We start from the raw sequence: 20,833 nt of genomic DNA on the forward strand, positions 1-20,833 counted from the left end.
TTATGTAAATTTAATTAATAATAAACACTTTAAAATATGAAAACCAAAACATATTTGATTCTCCAACTCAATCGTAATAAACTGCACGCCACAGGGAAATCTCAGTTTTATAAACGTTTCAGCAAACAAAACCATTTTTTCTCCAATAAATAGCCAAGACTTTTTTTCTTGTAGGTATGTAATTGTTTTTAATTTATAGTTTGCTATACGACAAAATTCGTAATTATAGTTTAAGCTCTCGAAATCTCAAAATTCTTTTAATGTCACTGTGTTAATTATTTAATTTACATATATCTTTCTTTGATACATCATATTATAAATACTTACGTAATAGTAGCCTAATTTTATTTTTCACAGCTAGTATTTTTGAGCTGTATTAAATTAATTTATAACTTTTGTGAATAATTGCAATACTGTTCGAATCCATGTACGTACAACGATTCGGGGTTCGGGTAATTGTGGATTCGAACTGTACCCGAAAATATCGGGTACTCACACATCCCTAGTGTATTTGCTTATAGTGTATGAATCACGAGGCACTGCATGTACTTAGTCCAGTGTCTCAACTGTAATCTACAAAAAATATATTCCGAAAAACATCTCAAACTTTTGTACCCTTTGTTAAATTTCATCACGGTAAACGACACGCTAGAAAGGAAGGTCTTTAAGTGGCAAATTTTGTGACCATTGTTCAAGTGTATCACTCCATTTATTGGTGCGAAAACACGTTAAAAATACGTGAAAAGTAATTTTAATACAACTTTGAAATGTACTGCAGAGTTTATAAAACCACACATCTTTATTTATGTTGTTGGCAATGCACTTAATATAGCCAACATAATACCTTTGCTGCAACTTGCCCTACTTAAACACGTTTCATATTTTAGCTTTTGTAAAACTTACGTAACGTCTTTGTATATAACAGCAGTTAGCGACCATGAAACGACACGGAAAGAAAATGCCTGTTATTTCAAGCAGCTACTTTATTCTTCTTCATGTTTACTTATGGCTACACCACTTATTAAAAAAAATATCGTAATTATTTTCATTTATGTTTTCAATTTATGTACACTTAGTGAACTTCGAAAATTCATCAAGCGAAAACATTTTGCGAATATCTAAAACGAATAAATATGCACTAATTACTGGGATTTGTGTACACATGGAAGAATTGTACCGTCAGGATGCATTGCAGTATCAGAAAGAAGAAAGAGGCTTGAAATTGTTTCAGTGGAAAATATGCTTGGAATTACTAGTAATATGGTGACGTGAAGAAAGATAAATTACGCCCACAGAAAATAAGCTTGGAATTACGATTAAGGTTATGTGAGAAGTATTATTGGCGAGAGCAAACATCGGTTATCAAAATATCGCAAGTATTTACCGATGTCCGATATTGAAAAATGTGCCGATATTACCGATCTCCGATATCGAATATCGGGCCATCACTAACATAACATGATAAAAATGATCATCCACATGAGCAAAAGAAAAAAAAATTATTTAGTAGTAACCAAATCGTTTTCTGATGAAAGTAAATGGGTACGTGTACATAAATACTCAGTATTCAATACTAATATAAACACTTGTATAAGATTGATTTCTTAATTTAGTAAAACAATCTAGATAAAATTTAATTAATAATGAAAAGCAATAGATATGAAGAACATTTAATTAAATTCATTAATTTTAAATATGTATTAAATAATAATGTAATAATTTGTTGTTTAAATTAGATGCAATTAAATTATACTTACAGGAACATAACCTCACTTGTATGAACACAATTTCTATCACTAATATACAAAATAAATAAATGTTTTTAATGATATGATCCAGTATTCAATATCAAGCAATAAAGTAAAGATTTAAAAAGCACATATATAATTTTTATTTACATGTAGCTTTTTTTTCATCTTGCGAAAATTTTGTTGCATGGTGCGCACGCATCGTAAAAATTCACTCACACCATTTTATTCGTAACGCGCCTGAATAAGTATGACTCGAGATACGGAAGTGGACTCCCGAGGTGCTTGCGAAGCAGTCCGGCCAACCCCGCAGGCGTGGGCGGGGAAACCTGCGCCCACCTTTATCTCGTCCAGCAGCTTGAGGCACGAGGCGTACTTGGACTCGTAGAACTTGAAGATGATGTCCCTCAGCTGCGGCTCCAGCTCCAGGAACAGCTTGAAGGAGCTGCGAGGGAACCAGACCGGCTGAAGCGGCTCGACACACGGCGGTGCGCGTTCACCACACGCACGCGCACGCACACACACACACACACGCACACACACACACACACACACACGACATTCCTCGCATTCACACTGGCTTGTGCAAGCTTCCGCACTGTACAGCATTCGTTTAAAATGTACAAACAACTAAACTAAACAAATATGTTAATTACTACACAATAATATCTGTATACCAATGGTACTTTTAATATGTACAAACAACTAAACTAATTGAATAGGTAAATTAAAAACTACTTAATATTATGTGTATACCTACCAATGATACTTTTAATAAGTACAAACAATTTAACTTAAATATTGAATACTATGTAATAATATTTCTATACTAATAATTAGGCCTACGCGAACAATAAAATTTTGAATACGAATAATAAACATTTCAAAATTGATTCGACCTTGTATACTAACACTTCGAAATAACGGATATTTGTTTCTTTACGAATATTTGACCTAGCATACGTCATGAGTTTGTCGTATAGGAATGTTCACTGCTGAGAGATTGTCATTTGTGCAATATGAATAATATTTTTGATGTTTGATGGGAGTTCTTAATCAAAAACACGAACAATAGGCGACATTTTAAACATGCAACAAGTATTCAAAGTATTTTTTATTAAGGTCTCAATAAACTGAAAAATTGCTGGAACATTTCAAAAACATCATATTTATCATTTCAACCCTAATATTTGTATTTGTTTCATTACACAAAATTTTGTGGTAACATGCACGAAAAAAGTAAATAAATAAATAAACAAACGTCAACAACCATGAACTTCAACAACAAAAAATATGGACACTCAATCGCGGTGGCCATTAAAAGAAGTAAATGTCATTGTTTCCAACGCATAAATAGATAATTCAAACCGTCTAACACCATGCGACATAATAGTAGCTTCCTTGCTGTGTGTATCTATGACGAAACAGACGTAGCGACTCAAAAAATACATAAAAAACATAAATAATAGTTTCAGATTCCAAATTAAATCAGCAGAAATTGTGTTTAAAATATTGCTAAACAAAAAAAAATTTACTTGACTGCATTACCAACAAAATCTCCTGAATAACTAGAGTTTAAATATGTAATTTTGCACTCAATTTATTTGGGAATAGAGCATTAAAAATATATATGCATTCCTTATTTTGTGAAATGGATTTCATAGGATTTAATGCCGTTCACAAAAAGTTTCTGGATCAACATGTGAAGAAGCAGGTTCTGGAAAATAAGGCCAATAGGAGATGATATAAAAAGGTAGGTTGGTTTGGGTAGGTTAATGTAAGTTAGCATCTAAAAATTATTTGCACAGTCAAACTGGTGAATATTGGAAACCTCCTTTTCCTTCGGACCTCTCATAATATATCAAACCAATATTAATGATTTTCCAAGTTCCACTGCATTTTATTTCATTTTAATGACTACTGCGGTTATGGTTACTAAAGCAAATAATGTCACCCAGACTTGAATAATAATCTATAGTTTGGTGAAAATGTGTATAATCTTCCATTAATTATGATCTAGATTGGACCTCTCACAATACACCAAATGTGTATTAGTGAGTTTGCAAGTTCCACTGTATTTTATTTCATTTTAATGACCACAGCCTGTTTTTCTCAATGCGGATATGGTTACTAAATCAAATAATGTAACCCAAACTTGAATAATAATGAAAATGTGTGTAATCTTCCACGCAGGAAAGCCCAATGTTACCTGCTGAAGATGACGTTCTTCTGCAGCTCGGCGCGGTCGAAGGTGGCGAGCGCGCACAGCCCCCCGTACATGGCGATGTTGCTGGGCGACAGCAGCTCCGGGAAGTCGCAGTGGTCGAAGTTGGCGGCCAGGAAGTTCTTGGCGGCCGTCTTGTACTTGGTGGTCGCCAGCTCCGCCAGGCCCGCCGCGCACTTCAGCCGCGTCATGATGGTCTGGTTGCTCTCCTTGCCCTGCACCTGCGCCGCACGGTGACTAGCACGGCCCTCGCCACGCAAACCAACCCCGCACCTCAAACTACCGTCTGGGCTCAATTCACTACGCAACTCAGACTACCAGTACCAGTTATCCTCAACTCATCCAGCATACAAGCTGTCCTCAAACAAGCTGTCCTCAAAACACATCTGCGCTCAACCGTGCAACTCAGACTACCAGTTATCCTCAACTCACCCTGCAAACAAGCTGTCCTCAAACAAGGTTTCCTCAAAACAAATGTTTCAGACAGAATACACAAATTCTACTTGTCCTTGAATATGTGATTGCTTCAAATAGTTTTTGAACAAGCAATAATAATTTCTGGTAGAATAGATTAAACGTTTTACATTACAATAACACTAACATAATAAATGTAATCTGTTGGGAGGAAAAAACTGCATTACAATGAATAGAGGTACATACAGAAAGAATTTTAATACTTTTTGCATTTTTCTTTTAAAATTAGCATTTTATAGTTAATAAACAAATCACTTTAGACTATCCAATAGCTTTTTTTGTTTTTTCCTATCTCAATCCAGAACGTTTCCTAAACAATGGACATAAACTGCTTGGCTACACATGATACTAGTAAATACATGATACTACCAATTTTACCAATTGTTTGGAGTGTGCGCTGGTTTTATTTTTTGCTGTAGTTCAAAAACAACACCGGCGAGACAAATGTGGAGAAAAATAAAACAGTTGCGCAAAAAAAAAAAACCTTTTAATAATGAAACCTAATATGAAGTGGCTATCTTGTGTGGTATCTCCATCAGTTATCGGCAAACAACGTTCGTTCTGTAAGGTGTTTCCGTCTGTAAGGTGTTTCCGTCTGTAAGGTGTTCCCGACTCGTGTTTTGTTAGCACTGAACACACCTGTTTCGTAGCGATAATTAGCACATTCCGGCACACAGTGGCGTAGCCAGGATTTGTGTATGGGGAGTGTTAAGAAGCATGGTGTGTCGTCTCCTCCCCCCCCCCCCCCCCCCCCGTATTAAAGCGGGTGGTCCGGGGGTCTTCCCCCGAGAAAATTTGGATTTTAAGATGTAAAATAGTGCTATTTTAGCAGTTTTCGGTACTTAAATTTAAATATTGTAATGGTAAAAATTTTATTAATTTTAATATGAAATTTGAGTGATGAATAACAAATTAAATAAAGATTTGGTGCTAAGAGGGGGGGGGGGGGGTTGAACCCATAAACCCCCCCCCCCCCCCCCCCGGGCTACCGCCCCTGCCAGCACAAGTTAATTACAAGACTGCACGACCACACCGGCCACGGCGTGATCCGAACATTCCCCCGAATGCCTCGCCGACTACGCACGACACACGACTTCGTCCAGAAGGCGGCGGGAGGGATGCTCACCTCGGAGAAGTCCGGGGTCTGCTCCGCCTTGCTGACGTAGCTGAGCACGTGCGACCAGTTCTGCAGGTACACGCTTACCTGCAACACGTCGTCAGGCCTGCCAACAACAACCCACCACCGGCGGCAAACATGGGCCTGCTGCAGCTTCTCAACAACCAAATATTGCCGATGCATTAAAAGAAATTTTAGACTGTTCCTATGTTACATATTTTTCACTGCATTAAACTAAAAATTCAAAATTTCACTAGTTAGAATTACTGTTAAAAACCATTGATCAATTTTAATTTTTCTTCGGAATGTAATCTCTTAAAAGTCATTGCCATCACATCAATACAAAATATACAGCGAGACTGCATCTCATTCTGGAAGATTCAGGTTTGGTTTGCAGTTCGGCTGCTCTAATTAAGACTTTAGAAGCGTTTCCTGGCAATCAGAGCTAACATGTACAAACATACATACGTCATAGAACTCAAAAATAATAATTTTGAGCATGAATTACACGCAGTTATTGGTAGAGCCAAGATTTTATGGTGTCATAAAAAACAAAATTTCATTATTAAAAATAGTGGATTTATAAAATGAATTGTACGTATATTATAATAGCTATATTGGGCTAAATGAGGTCATTGTGGTGAATTCCACTGCAATTCAGTGTTATGTGGTGTTACTGACTTCCATTTCAGTGTTTGGCGGTGTACTGACTTCCATTTCTGTGATTGGTGGTTTACTGACTTAATTTCACTGTTATTATATTGCCTCTATGTACAGTGAAACAAGAATGTGTTTGCTGGGACTGTACACGTCATGCCACACAGCGAGATGGACTCAACAAGTGATCTTCACAAATGGCAATACAAAGTATTTTTTCTGTATAAACATAGTCTCAAACTGACTTTTCCCCCCGATTCTTCTATTGAATCTGATTTTCGCTATACCGGATTGGCTCCAGTTCCAACTGATCCAACTAAAAATGCTTTATCTGTCCACGAGATGCATCAAGAAAAAAAAAAATGTTTACATAATTAAGGGAGATGAAAAGTGTTGAGACACAGCAGTGCGGACGAGTGTCTAGGGAATCGGTGAAGCACCTTGATGACGTTGAGGCACATGTTGACGACGTGCTTGCCGCTGGTGCAGTAGTCGCGGGCGCGCGAGTAGCACTTGAGGGCGTTGGACAGGTCCCCGCAGTCCAGGTAGTGGTCCCCCAGGTCGTCGTGGCCCCGCCTGATGCTCTCCTTGATGGAGTTGCTCTTGTAGTTCTTCAGGTCCGTGTCCAGCTTCTCCAGCTGCCGGCACGACACGCCTCACCGGGGTCACACGGGCCTTCCTTCTCGAGTGTCTCCGGTAACGTCTCACGACTTACCCACAACAACTGACAAACACGCATCTACAAGTGGCACTCTCATTAACTTCTCATTGACGAGGTCACCAGAAGACACATTTACATTAGTTAGGGAATCATGGTCTAACCGTGGTCTATTCTAACGAACCACCCCTGTATTTTCAAGGGTCGAAAACAGAATTAAGAATGGATGCACTGGAATTTAAATACGTATCTTTTAGAATTTATCACAGAGACAGATTAAAGGAGCTAGGAAAGAAAAAAAATAAAGAGGCTTCAAAATTTGTGTAATGCACCGAAAATAGTGTGAAAGGAGGAGATCTGAACTTCGTGAAACGTGTAGTTCTCGTGACGTGAGCGCATAAAGAATGGAAAGACACAGCGCGTGATGTCACCGATCATCTGTTCAAAATGCGACCAGAATTGTAAACGGGGTGAAACCTACAGTAAAGGAACCTTCTCGTTCGATAACAACAAACTCTACACGTGGAAAAAACATTTGTGTGGTGATCTTTAATTCACAAACAAAATTAAATCTGAGTATTCAACTATTGTCAGCCACGTACATTTATGGCCTCGGTTTGAAAATCTTTTCAGGTACTATAGTGTTATACATTATGACACTGCTTACAATAACATCATAACTAAATATGTAGGTCTAACCATTTAAATAGTATGGCTGAAAGAGTGGAAAATATTTTAATATTCACGCGCATCGGAACCAGGCTTGTGGTTGGTTGGGACGGACTTACTGCTTCTAGTCCAGGTCAAACATTGTAACTTCGTTTTAGCAATCACCCGCTTCTGGCTCAAAACTAATATGAACGCACATATTTCCACGATCATTTTCACTGCTTTTATCCTAAAGTTTAAACGACTATACAAAAAAAAAAAACTAATAAATCAAACACAGTTATTCTGGACGGAAACAAACTAACTCAGCGCAGTGCGAGTGTGCTGAGCACACAGTGCATTGTGAGTGGCTGGCTGAGCAGAGAGGGGCCATCGAAGACGTCAACGAATACACGGCCTTCTGTTCACGGTTCTGCGACAGTTGCAACGACATCAAAAGAAAAAAATTTAGTATCTTATAATGCCAGCTCCCCTAATATACTAATTGTGGGCATTGCTTTCAAGCTCTGGCGTACAATCGTGACAGCGATTGAAAGCAGCAGGGGGAGGCGGCGGACGCACCTTCAGAGCTGCCTTCTTGGACTTGGACTCGACCCACATGAGGTCGAGGGTGGGCAGGTCCTGGGAGGCGGGCTGCGCCGCGCCGGCCGCGATGTCCGGCAGGCTGGAGGCCCTGTCGCAGGCGGCACACGCTCGCACTGGCTGCTCTGCCACGTCACGCGCAACTCAGCCCGTTTCCACCACTTCCCTTCCGCAAGTATAGCATACATTACTCACTTGATCATTCTCAATGGGCTTCATGTACAGTTATACATGTTGTTATTCTTGAGTCAAGTCTTTTTTTCTTACTTTCAATTAAAATTTAATAAAATCTGACACACACACATATATATAGATATATAAATTTAATTTAAGGTGTTAATTATGTTTTTTTGTGTTATATGAGTTAAGTTTTGTTAAAACGCTGATTAATTTAATGATTTCAGTTATATTTTGGTGCTGCTCGGTGTGTACTGACATGCATATCGATGTTATTTCGGCTTTAAAGCAATTCACACCATAAAATCTTATCCCTATTAATGTACCACTATATATTTTCAACCATTTTCAAATAAGTTAGTTATTTTTTTCCATTTAAAAATTATCTTGAATTGAGATTCCGTATTGGTCCGAATATAAGGCGACCATTTTTACATAAACGAGAGATGCAAAAATTGGAAGTCGCCTTATTTTCGCACCCAAGACGTCAGGACCGCAAAAATTAGCTCCAAGCTGAAAGATACAGTAGAAACAAAATGTTCACGATTTTTTATATAAACTATAACTTAGTTACCTCACACGGGGAAAACGATAAATCCACCCAATATTGCGGTAATTCACAATTGTTTAAAGTTGAAAATTAAAATATTTGTTCTTGAGTAAAAATGTGAATGTTGAAGCATCTCAAAATGGCAACCTTATATTACACAATTCATATTTGTACTTTGTTTACAATTGCGTGTTAACATTTACGGTAATTTATCTTCAGATTTTTAACGGAAATATTTGTACTAAAATATCACAGCTATTTTCAGAACGATTGTTTACGTTTACAATCATTTCGGATGTAATGTTTGGAAATTCACGGCTGCCAACTGTCTTTCCACACTATTTCTTTGTTGTAAAACGAACATTGCCGAACACGCACGAAGACGCCATATTAACAGGAATTTGGTACGTTGTTTCAAAAGCTATTTTAATAATCCACTCTTTATATATGTAAAAACCTTTCAAACAACTTAATAATCATAGATTATTCTTTAAAATTAATAGGACAGAGACTCTCTGTCAGAGAGTAATATGGACAAATATTCGCGGTCACGTAACCGATGTTATTCATGGCCGTATTTTTCATCATGGCAGCTAGCCACTTGTTTTGTTCCGGCAAACTGCATTCATTGTTTACTTTGTTACGTTTAACACACTATTAAATAGTAATACGCATTCTTCTGTGGTAATACGTAGCTTAAGTGAAACAGAAAGTTAAATGCTGTATTTTAAGAGTGATTAATAGCCATTGTAAAAATTTAAAATTCGTAGATACAGTAAACTGTGAAAAATGAACAATCACACATCAGTGGAACGGCGGGGAACGAGCTCTAGACAAATAAACAGCTCTGAAGATGACAACTATGCAGCTTCATTAGAGTAAACATACGAAAAAATTTCTAGTGTAATACTTAAAAATATAAATATTTTTAATTTTTTTTTTTTACTTTTAGGGTAGGCCATTCAAACCTTTTTTTAAATAAGTAATGTGATAAATATAATTTAATTGTTATACATAAATGCAAAAAGGATTCATCAACACAAAATGTATGTCTAATGAATTTTCACATTAATTTCTACCAAAATTATTTTTACATTTGTTTGGCCTCCTGAAACTGCAGGTCGCCTTATATTCGGGGTCGCCTTATATTCGGGCCAATACGGTATGTTTAGCATTAACTTTAAACTATTAGTGAATTTTTTTTTGCAATTCTTTTTGAAATCATGCGATTGTATTCACTCTGTAATTAACTAAGATACGAAATACCTATTTGATCTTGTATTTCGACCTTTATGCTTCTTGCGTCATCAGAACTTTGTAAAAACCAGAATAAAACAAATGTACCGCATTCACGCGCCGTGCGTCGTCGTGAGACCGCGGGCGGGAACGGCGAGCGGCACTCACGCGAGCGTCTCCTGCAGCATCTTGTGCAGCTGCTGGTATAGCGCCACGTTGTAGGTGCCCATGACGTACGCGACGGCCATCTTGAGGGCCTCCAGGCGCAGCGAGGAGCAGTGGTCCGCGATGTAGATGAGGCGGTAGAGGCGGGCCAGCCCCAGGTAGCTGTTGGCGTACGCCTCCAGGTCCTGGTCCAAACACACACACACACACTCACGTGACACGACTGCTCCCTCTGCTCCGTCGAGCCGAGGCTCAGTCTCGGGTGCCGAGTTGATCACATCACTTCCTTGTCACTGCTACCAACTAAGGGTTCTCCTTGCAAATTTACTTCGATAGCTCGCTCGCACGTTTTGTTGGCTCACAAAAATTTCTCAAATATTTCTCACTAGATATTTTGCAAAAAGTTAATTTTCAAAAAGTAGCTCGGCTTTCTGGGTTGTAGCCGTGTCCTTGGCGAATAATTCACAAGGGTCTCAGTAGGTTAACTGCTCCACTGATGATGGTGACTGCAATGTCGACCGTAAACGTCGGTGAATATTATTCGCCCAAGGACGCGGGCTACAACCCGGAAGCCAAGCTACTTTCAGACGACGACCGTGAAAGCCTGCGAACATCATTGTTATTTGAAAAAGTTTGAATGCTCACAAAAATGATCATAATTTTGAAAACTTGTGAGTATTATTATTTCTATTGATGATATGTAGTTGATATCTGATGAAGAAATTTGAGATAAAAAAATACAAGAAAGATACTATGATAAATTTACAGAGCCCACAAATAATATTAAAAACCTCATCTTTACGATGCTGTTGTTACAATAAACAAGCTAAACTCTATGCTAATCAATTTAATTAATACACATAATACAAGTTTGTTAAGTTGGATGTATATTTATATTTTTCAACACAAAGAAAAACATAAGTTTAATAAGATAATTTACATGAAAATACTAAGGCTCACCTCTTATTCAATTATGTTTCCGAGATCACAATAATCCTGCATTCTTTTGGGATATACAAACAAACTTCTAGTAAAAAAAATTTATGTAAAATTGCAATTACATAGCATTATTTTTTAGTTAAAAGTTTTTTTTGGATGCAAAATGTAAAAACTATAAAAGTTCACAAACTGAAGTAAAACATAATAATTTCACATAAGCTAAACAACACCAAAATTTTAACAAAATTTACGTCATTCTTCTTTGTGAACTGTCTCAGATCTTATATTAAAGTGTGTGCCACATTCAAGTGAATTTGAGTAGTCTTATTTTCAAGATACTCAAGTCTGCCATACATCTGAGTTTGTCTTACATTAGAGGTCATATTAATACAGAATTTTTCTTACATTCAAAGTTCTTTATTAAAGGTCATCTTAACATTCACAATCACCCTATAGTTGACAGCATCTGTATTTTAGGTCACTCACTGTACATGACTGGATGAATATCATATAAGATTTTAAATATATAGGTGGTTTAAAAATTAAGTTTTTTTTAGAAGAAAATAATTATCACTATACTACATTAAAATGTTATTTGGACTAGAACACCGCTTAACTCAGAAAATTTAATGTTACTGATGTTCATCAAAGGCATTTATAAAAAAAAAATCCAGACTTTAATTTTTTTCCATTGATACCACTACCTAAAACATGCATAACTCTACAAAGTGGCTACTAGGTACGTCATCAAGACACCTGGTCTTACTTCCAATGTCAATAATTCAATACCAGCTAATTCACCTCATCCTTTACACAATTAATTGTTGAAATAAAAATGTAAAAGTTAAAATGTAGTAAAATGTAATAATACGAGAATCAACTATCATAAAGAAATACAAGAAATCACCATTATCGTAAGATGATAACTGCAATAGAGACTTGAGGAAGTAGAGCAGTTATAAAGTGGTCAAAGAAGATAAGTGTGGAGGGAGATATAAATCAAATATCAAGCAAAGATTAACTTGTCTAACAGATAAAAAAAATTAAATGCCTGTTCCTTTAAATAGGTGAGAAGAATAATCAGTTGGATTTGCCAAAAAAAAATAAAACCTACTTTGAATGGCACATACTGCTGGTCAACTTTGAAATATATGTAACAAGTTAAACACTGCACATTAGAAATAAACTGCAAAGCAAACGGTTTTCAAGAAACTTACCAACTTATGTTCAACATACGTAATTACATTGTGAATTCCCCTTTAAAATGAAAAGGAAAGCTTCTGTGGGCTACGTCACGACGTCCGAGGGCAAACACTACGGGAAAAATTGGTTGTCTGTAAAGTCGGTTTACGGACGATAGTTTAACGTGACAACGTCATAACAAAACATTGATGAAATGATTGCATACTTTTATGAACAAAATTGAATCATTTTTTATTGAATTATCACTATTTCGTATGGATACAAAGAAGGGGTGAAATTAAATCTACAATTTAATTGATAAATTTACTTTTCTTTGCACTCATTAATTCAAATATGTTTGTTACTTTAACGAACAGATTATTTTAACTATAACTTTTATACATGTTTTGCTATTTAACTTCTTCCAATCTGTGTTATTCTGTTGAGGATAGGACGGCGATAGGAAAAGTAGGAAACGAATGGGAGTGTTTCAAGTTTAATGTGCCTCGAAAAAAGTCTAATCAATGGTTCTTCCAATTGAGTGGAAGAGAGATAGATGCGGCGCAAGCGTACAATGAGCATAACGTGACACAGCGTAACGGGACAATGTGCGTAACGGGACACTTTTTTGTGCGTGCAGCCGGCGTTCATCGATTTATTAGACGTCACGTCACGCGAGCGTCGCTCCCGCGGCCTCACCAGGTTGGGGTTGTCCACGGTGTAGGGCTCATCCTCGTTGTTGTCGTTGTCCTCCGGGGGCACGTCCACCTGCATCGGCTCCACCGCGCTCTGCGAACCAGCGAGCGGCATCTCACACCGCGTCCACACGTGCCTCGCTCACCGGGACGTGCCAACTGTGCAACGGTTAGCTTGTAATGTTCACTGATCACAAGGAAATAAAATTCTGACAGGAAAATCGCAATTATAAAACTGACCCCGGAGTCAAATTCTGCCAGAAAACAAAATGACAAAACTAAGATGTCTCCCGAAGAGTGTCAATGAGCAAATAAACATTCTTCGGGAGCTATTTTTCACAGATAAAACACACCATTGGAAGGGATGTTCACTCGGTAACATCGAAGGCAGAACAAATACGGCAGATTACGCCAAACAAGCACGCAAGACTGAGGAAGCTTTGGAAGCTAACACGAGCACAAACCAGGCAACTCCTCTTGAATGGTAAATTATTATTACTGACAAATTTTCAAGAAATATTCATTTGATTTTTAATTTAAATCCAACTGACGTTAGGCGAAACACCCAGTAGCAAACATTTCACTCTGCTTTAACCTTACGCACCTTCTGAACTGTAACACACTCCTGGCCAATAATACCTCTCCTCATCTAAACTATCACATTCACAGATCGTTCTCACGACCAATGAGTTTTCATTCCTTTCCGTTCTCCCCTCTCTGAAAACTTTCCTGGACATTTAGACTTTCCTTTTTCAACTTGTGTCCTAACTTTCCCCACGTTCCCACTCCACTAACTGCATCGTCCGCCTTCTGTCTTTTAGACTTTCCCGCCGCACTTCCTTCATCAACTGTGAAGGGCTAATTACATTACGAGCTTTACATCATTTCATATTCTCCTCCACTTGCCTTCACCCACCCAGCCGCCCCCCTCCGCACTTTACCCAGTGAGCACCGCTGTGTGGACACATACCGCGGCAGCACACTCCAGCACGGAGCGCACCATGGTGTGTTCGCAGTACACCGCTGCCTCCCCTCAGTCGCCTTCACAGCAAACCCACGGCAAGTTACCCCCCCCCCCCCCCCCAAACCCCCCAAACCCATTTGTTTCGTTTCAGATTATTTGGATTGGATTGTATCACTTGGTTATGAAGAGTTAGAAATAATTTCAATATATTTCAATCATTTCTTTTGATTTATTTCGTTACAATTCAAAATATTGATTAATTGTCTTCGTTTCAATTTAAATTGTGTTATTTCATTAATATTGGGTTATTTCGGTTCCATTTTATGCAGTTTTATGCACTATTCCTGGGTACTTGTAGCAGTCGTACCGTCTCATATTCACCGTTTCTTCTTCGTGAACCCAACAACCCTTGTGTTGCCCACATTTATCCTGTCCTCATTTTGATACTTTTCAATCTTTCCAAAGCTTCCTGTAGCATCCCCCTCCCTTTTCACCGTCCTTCAACCCTCACATATCTCTACACCGCACAGGTGTCCCATGCGATGGTAAGAGCAGCAGACCCCGCACGCTGTCCTGCCACATTCTTCCACTCCGCATGCTGCACCTTAGTGCAAGCCTTTTCAAGCCAGTGATTACTCACGTCGACACTTGTGCATAGCACTCCAGCAACCCTGCCCGCCGTTCCTTAACACGAGCAGCCCCTTCTAAACCCTCTCGTCCATTACCCCTGAGACACCCCGCACTACACACTCCAACATCTTTCTTACTGCTGATGTGAGGCTAACGACCCTTAGCTTGCGGGATTCTCTTTAGTCCCCTCTTTACATCTGCACTGGCATAACCACTGCCTCCTTCCGTTACTGTGAGCTTCTTACCTCCTCGTGTCATCTACTGAATAGCACCCACATATGTACTTCACAATGTCCTCATCCCAAGTTTTATCATGCCATTTATCACATCCTTTCCAATTAGTTTTATCCTGTCCAGTCTTTTCAATAGCTTTCTAATTTCGTCCTCCACCCACAGCTGTTCCCCCATTCCTTCCGCTGCTGCCCTTTCTCAAATAGTGATAGGTTGTGTTTTACCATTTGGTCCACATATCTGCTTTCAACTTATTATATAATACTGATTTAAAGGTTCACTGATCCATTAGACATTTTTTACATGTGTCAGATCTTGTACAAGGTTTTTATAAAAATAATAATAACTGTAAAACAACTAATATTGAGACAGCATAATAATTTGGACAGTTTCATTGGTTACATTAACTTCATTTTAAATATTGTAAAAATATTGAAAACGGCTTGTTATATTTAGTTAGGAAAGCAACCTTAAACACAATAAACCCAATCAGGAAATTAAATTATTCCGAGAGGGGACCAAAAATAACAGGAATCAAAATGTTGTGCATCATGCATGTACCTGTAGCACCAGTTCTCGTCACTAGGGAGCTGTTGTAGGACCTCTCCTGAGTCAGTCTGCCAAGTGGCATCACCCGAAAATGATGAGTGTGGTTTCTCTGACAGTTCTGTGTGTGTGTCTTTGAGGCCCTTCTACAACAGTCTGAAAATGTGGGCCGTCCGTGTACTTATCCTAATGTGAATGACGCCACATTGTCGCACTGAAAACTGCCGTCTACAATTTCGAGTTCGACATCCGAATCTACTGACTTAAGTATTAGGCAAAGTAAATATACAGTGCCAAAATAAATGTTTGTCAATTGTTTATGTTCATTGTGTTCATGCATTGTTTTTAACTTGTGAAAGTTGTGGGAGTTCAATAATATTTATTTATACTGTACGGCAAGAGTAAACGCTAAAAAATGAATTTCACACTGCAAGAATTGTTTGTTCAGCCTTTGAAAACGGACAGCACTGATCAATATTTTGACTCGGTCTACTTAGCTTCCTATCACAACCTCCGGTATTTTCTGTTTACCTTATTCTGCATTCTTGCCAAGTCTAAATCAAACCCTGCAAGCAGCCTAATTTATTCTCTCCCGCCCCCTCATCACAGATTCTCTCACATCTACATGGTCACCCATGCATGCCTCAGTACCTGTAGTTCCTTCCCCCCCTTCCTTTTTCACCACTGACTTCCCTCATCAACACTTGCTTAATCGTTTCCCTTCTATATCTCTTACTTATCCCTCAACTCTTCACAACCATCCTCCTAAAACAGCCACGGGTAAATCTGTATTGTACGGATTAGCGCCAAAAAAAATCGTACAAATATGAAATAACTTTCATTATATGCTATCTTACGTCCTCTTTTCAGAACCGCCTGCGGAGATTAAAAATTCCAATTACTTTTGGAGATATAGAATTTTTTAATATTCATTTTTTGGCAATTTTTTTTAAAAAAAAAATTTAAAAATCCGAAATACCTTTATTCTGTGCTCTTTAACTTCCTCTTTTCATTAAACCCGGCGGAGATAAGAAATTCCAAATACTTTAGGAGATATGGAATTTTTTAATTTTCGTGATGTGCACTGATGCGGAGTTCAGCGGGAAGCCTACGATTCACACATCCTTCTGGACATACCCGAATACTCACGTTGGCAAGCCTTCTTTTCTTAAAATTAGCAAGAAGTAATTAAAAATACTTTAAAACACTGTGGATGGTTGGTTATATTAGGTAAGTATAGCTACATAAAAAAAAAATTTAAAATCATTTTATGGTTGCTTAGCAAATAACTTTTTAATATGTAGCTATCCAGCGCTAGGAAACCGTTTACATGATTTCACAGTATTTTTAATGTAGCTATCCTAACCAAATCAACCATCCACAATGTTTTGAAGTATTTATAATGTAGCTAACATAACCTAATTGACCATTAGTTTTCATGAGTTGCATATTTATTTACAATAAACAAAAAAAAAAACCGAAGATGCACGATCGGGCGTTTGCCTCTCGTCTGTTGAAAGAAGGCTTGCCAACGTGAGTATTCGGGTATGTCCAGAAGGATGAGTGAATCGTAGGCTTCCCGCGTTCCACCATTGTTGCTTGTTTACAAGTATGATTTTTTTTTTTTTTCACGACGTAGTTGAACGACTACATCACGTAAAAAGAAAATTACGTGAGTTCCTACTGTTCATCCTTTTTCCCGGTTTGTTAGGTCAGGTCAGCTACATTATAAACACTTTAAAAGTAAACAACCATTAAAATTAATTTTTATTATTTTTAATGTCCGTTCAGTTTCAAAGTATTTATACTGTAGCTGACCTGACCTAATCTACCTTTGTCCCGTTTTGTTAGGTCAGGTCAGTTACATTATAAATACTTAAAACTATACAAGTAAAATTAATTAATATTATTTTTAATTTCCGTTTATTTTGAAGTATTTATCATGTAACTAACCTTACCTAATGGAAAATTTCTGTTATTTAGGCATTCACGCACACACGGCAAAATATAAAATGGCGTCTGTTGAATGATTACATAGGGCTTGTATTGCAAAATAAGAACGGCGATATCTCCAAAAGTAATTGGAATTTTTAATCTCCGCAGGCGGTTTTGAAAAGAGGACGTAAAAGAGCATATAATGAAAGTTATTTCATATTTGTACGATTTTTTTTGGCGCTAATCCGTACAATACAGATTTACCCAGCCACGTCTCTACCGCTACCACACAATACCTGTTCCATGCAGTTTTTTATTTAATTGGTTATTGGCTTCCGCTCACAACCAGTACTATATGTCTTTACTTAGACGAAGCCTTTGAATTATCATTTCATCAATCAAATATTCGTACATCGAATGACACCCACACTTTAACCGGGACTCGAACTCAAGAGCCCCTAGCACAGTAGGCCGGTATGCAACCGACCACGCTATGGAGGTCGGCTGCTCCAAGCTGAACAGTCGAAAAAAAAAAAATCTAATGTTATATTTAATAAGTATGTTAAGCCGTGCATTTCCGAAATACATATCAAGTCAGTACAACACAATACAAAACTGAAAAAAATAAAAGAAAACAAAAAGAAAAAAAATACAAATGTTTACCTGGTACAACGACATTTGAATGGGCAAGGGCATTCTTTTAAGTCGAAATCAAATTCAACCACAATTTACTCAAAACCATTAATCTTCCTGTACTTCAAAATGAATAACTTTATTTATTGCAAATCAAAGAAACTGTTTACATTCTATTTTACTTAGATATAAACAGAAAACTAAAAGCACACCGAGAGATGTGTACTATGCGAAGTTTCTTTTTTAACTTTTAACTCTTGGAGCGCCCTTGCGCGTTTTACTTGCTGGAAACAGGTAGAAATTGGCCGTTTTTCTCGACGGTGCAAGAAGTTCTCCCATCACTAATGTCTTGTCATTGATGCTCCTCCTCACATTGAAAAATTGCGAAGACAAGTCGTCTGCTGGTTGATTATGTGATATCATCTAAGTCTGTGTTTTTTGTAATGTACAGTATAATGTGATTTTAGAACAAAGCATATTTTATCTATCATATCACATCTCATAAAAGTTTGAATAAATTGTTTTTGTTAAAATGGCTTTCTTTACTACAGGTTATATGATGTATATACATATTGACGATGTTATATTAAAACACTAACAACATAATTTCATTAAGCTCTTTTAATTTGAGGCACGATAATGTGTATTTCGTCAGTATTTTTAACTTAGACAAATCATAATTTGAATTTTTATGTTTAACACATCTGCTTGTGTGCAATGTAAAAAATATAAATATCTGTCGTTCTCTTCGCCAATATAAAAATTACCAACTTTTTTCCTTAAATTAATTTGTTATCAAGTACTTAATCTATGATACACATTTACGTTAATAGAATTAACCTTACTATAGAGCATCTCACTCATCTGTCGCTACTATGTAATACACGAGTTTATTTTCTAATGAAATATTTATTACGTAATATTATAAATAATGTCACGACCTTTTTGTCTCTATTTTATAGGCTAAGAAAAAAAGAAAGTAACTACAAATATCATGGAACGTTAATTGTTAACGTTATAGGGTATACGTTTAATAAACTATGAATAATAATTTGTAAAATTTCAAACGTCGAATCTTTTTAACACAAACGATAGCTAATGAAATATAGTAGTTCTGCTGCACTTACTAGATGTCACTCTTAAATAAAAATGTTTTAAATATTTCATTTCAATTATATTTTATATTAAGCAATATATTCTGTCATAAACTATAAAAAAAATTTTAACATACCATTTTTAACGTAAATATTTATAATTTTAATCAGTTTTACGTAAGGAATTATTTTACGATCGAGTTTCGCTCAATAAAACACACAAATACTTGTAGTAAATTTAAATATAAATTTACTAAATTTTAGAACCATATGTGGGTTTTCTCGGGGTACTCTTAGTTTCCACCCTATCAACAATTTTAAGCTGTGACACGAAAGGGCATTGCGTCCGAAAGATGTCACACATCTAGAGGTGTAAACGTAACGAAAAAATGTGTACCCGTATGTATTCGTTACTATAACAATTAGAACTCGTTACTTTCGTATCGTTACTCGTTACTTCTGATACCGCATAACATGGCACATGCTATGTTATGTAACAGCAACGAATCGAGTCGTATTTCGTACGCGTACAGTATGACGTCGCGTAAATAAAAATAAATCGAATATAAACAATTAAAAATATTTGATAATTAACAGCTTTTGTTAACCAAGAAACAATTAAATCTCATTAGAGCGGCTTTATTATAATATATCTTTTAAGATAAGAACATAAAACGTGAAAATACGCGATAATAAAAAACAAAAACATACATATTTATAAGTTGTAAAAAATACTTTCTTACGTTGTTTCTGTTCGAATCTAAAACTTTGTCTACACACACAATACCTTTAATAAACAGTAAAAAACTTGGACGACGAATTTCCAAATTATACTTTTATTAATAAACAAACATCGTTCTTTGTAACGAATAAGCGCGCGCATGCGTAAAACATACGAAAGATGCGAGTAACGAAATGCATTCGTGTGTAACGTTTCGTTACTCGGTACTAGATGCCGCACCCGTTACTCAGTAACGAATACATACGGTTTGCTACAGCTCTACACACATCATGTAACAAATAATTGAAATTTTGATGATTCATGCAACAGCGCTCTTAAATTCATCGATAACACGAACATCGTATATCGATATTCAAACGAAAAAGCATAGGGATACAAAATCGTTCGTAAAAGCATCGATGTCAAAAAAAATCATTCTGACAACCGATACATCGGTGTTTTAACCGATGTTTTTAAATATCAGGAAAAACATGCCTAAATGATTTAACTATAGTATGTAGCCAAAAACCATACCTACTACTATACAGGTTCCTGACCACTATATCCACAACAACTTCACAACATTAGCAGAAATAAAGGTAAACATTAAAAGGGAATGTCCGTAATTTAAATGTATGTAAAGCTGGGCCGTCTGTTCGGGGTTTATGTGTGTTAGTGAGCATTGGCGTAGCTGTGTTCATAACGTTGGGCCGGGGGGGGGGGGTGGGGGGGGGGGGACAAATAATGATTTTGATGTCATGTAAACCCATTTTAATTTTTAAATTGCAAAATAGCGCTTTTTAAGCAGTTTTTGTATCTAACCATTGGATATATCGATGTTAAAATTATTATTGTTTCCTTAAGATAATTTAAGAGTGAATAAATTACAAATAAAGTTGGGCTAGAATAATATTATAAAATAAAAATATCACAGTCTAGAAAGTTGGGGGGGACAGTCCCCTCCACACAAAAAGTTCAGGGGGACACGTCCCCCCTGTCCACCCGG

At 37.0% G+C, this 20,833-nt stretch overlaps 1 protein-coding gene across 4 annotated transcripts in view; it reads right to left on the reverse strand.

Annotated features, from left to right (window-relative positions):
- LOC134534283 (COP9 signalosome complex subunit 1) overlaps positions 1-18,387 on the reverse strand; it is a 27,217-nt gene extending 8,830 nt beyond the window's left edge. Inside the window, exons 1-8 of one of the 4 annotated variants that reach the window (XM_063372598.1) lie at positions 18,043-18,387; positions 13,078-13,167; positions 10,261-10,442; positions 8,109-8,220; positions 6,661-6,858; positions 5,573-5,650; positions 3,958-4,193; positions 2,088-2,193 (exon numbers count right to left, since the gene is read on the reverse strand). In XM_063372598.1, the coding sequence (XP_063228668.1) occupies positions 2,088-2,193; positions 3,958-4,193; positions 5,573-5,650; positions 6,661-6,858; positions 8,109-8,220; positions 10,261-10,442; positions 13,078-13,167; positions 18,043-18,075 (1,035 nt within the window). In that variant the 5' untranslated portion in view covers positions 18,076-18,387. Of the gene's footprint in view, positions 1-2,087; positions 2,194-3,957; positions 4,221-5,572; positions 5,651-6,660; positions 6,859-8,108; positions 8,221-10,260; positions 10,443-13,077; positions 13,233-17,675; positions 17,903-18,042 lie in introns of those variants that run through there. The other 3 variants (XM_063372597.1, XM_063372599.1, XM_063372600.1) reach the window with 3 other exon arrangements.
- Positions 18,388-20,833: the final 2,446 nt, after the last annotated feature.

The sequence above is a fragment of the Bacillus rossius genome, chromosome 7 (assembly GCF_032445375.1).
Source record: "Bacillus rossius redtenbacheri isolate Brsri chromosome 7, Brsri_v3, whole genome shotgun sequence".
NCBI lineage: Eukaryota > Metazoa > Arthropoda > Insecta > Phasmatodea > Bacillidae > Bacillus > Bacillus rossius.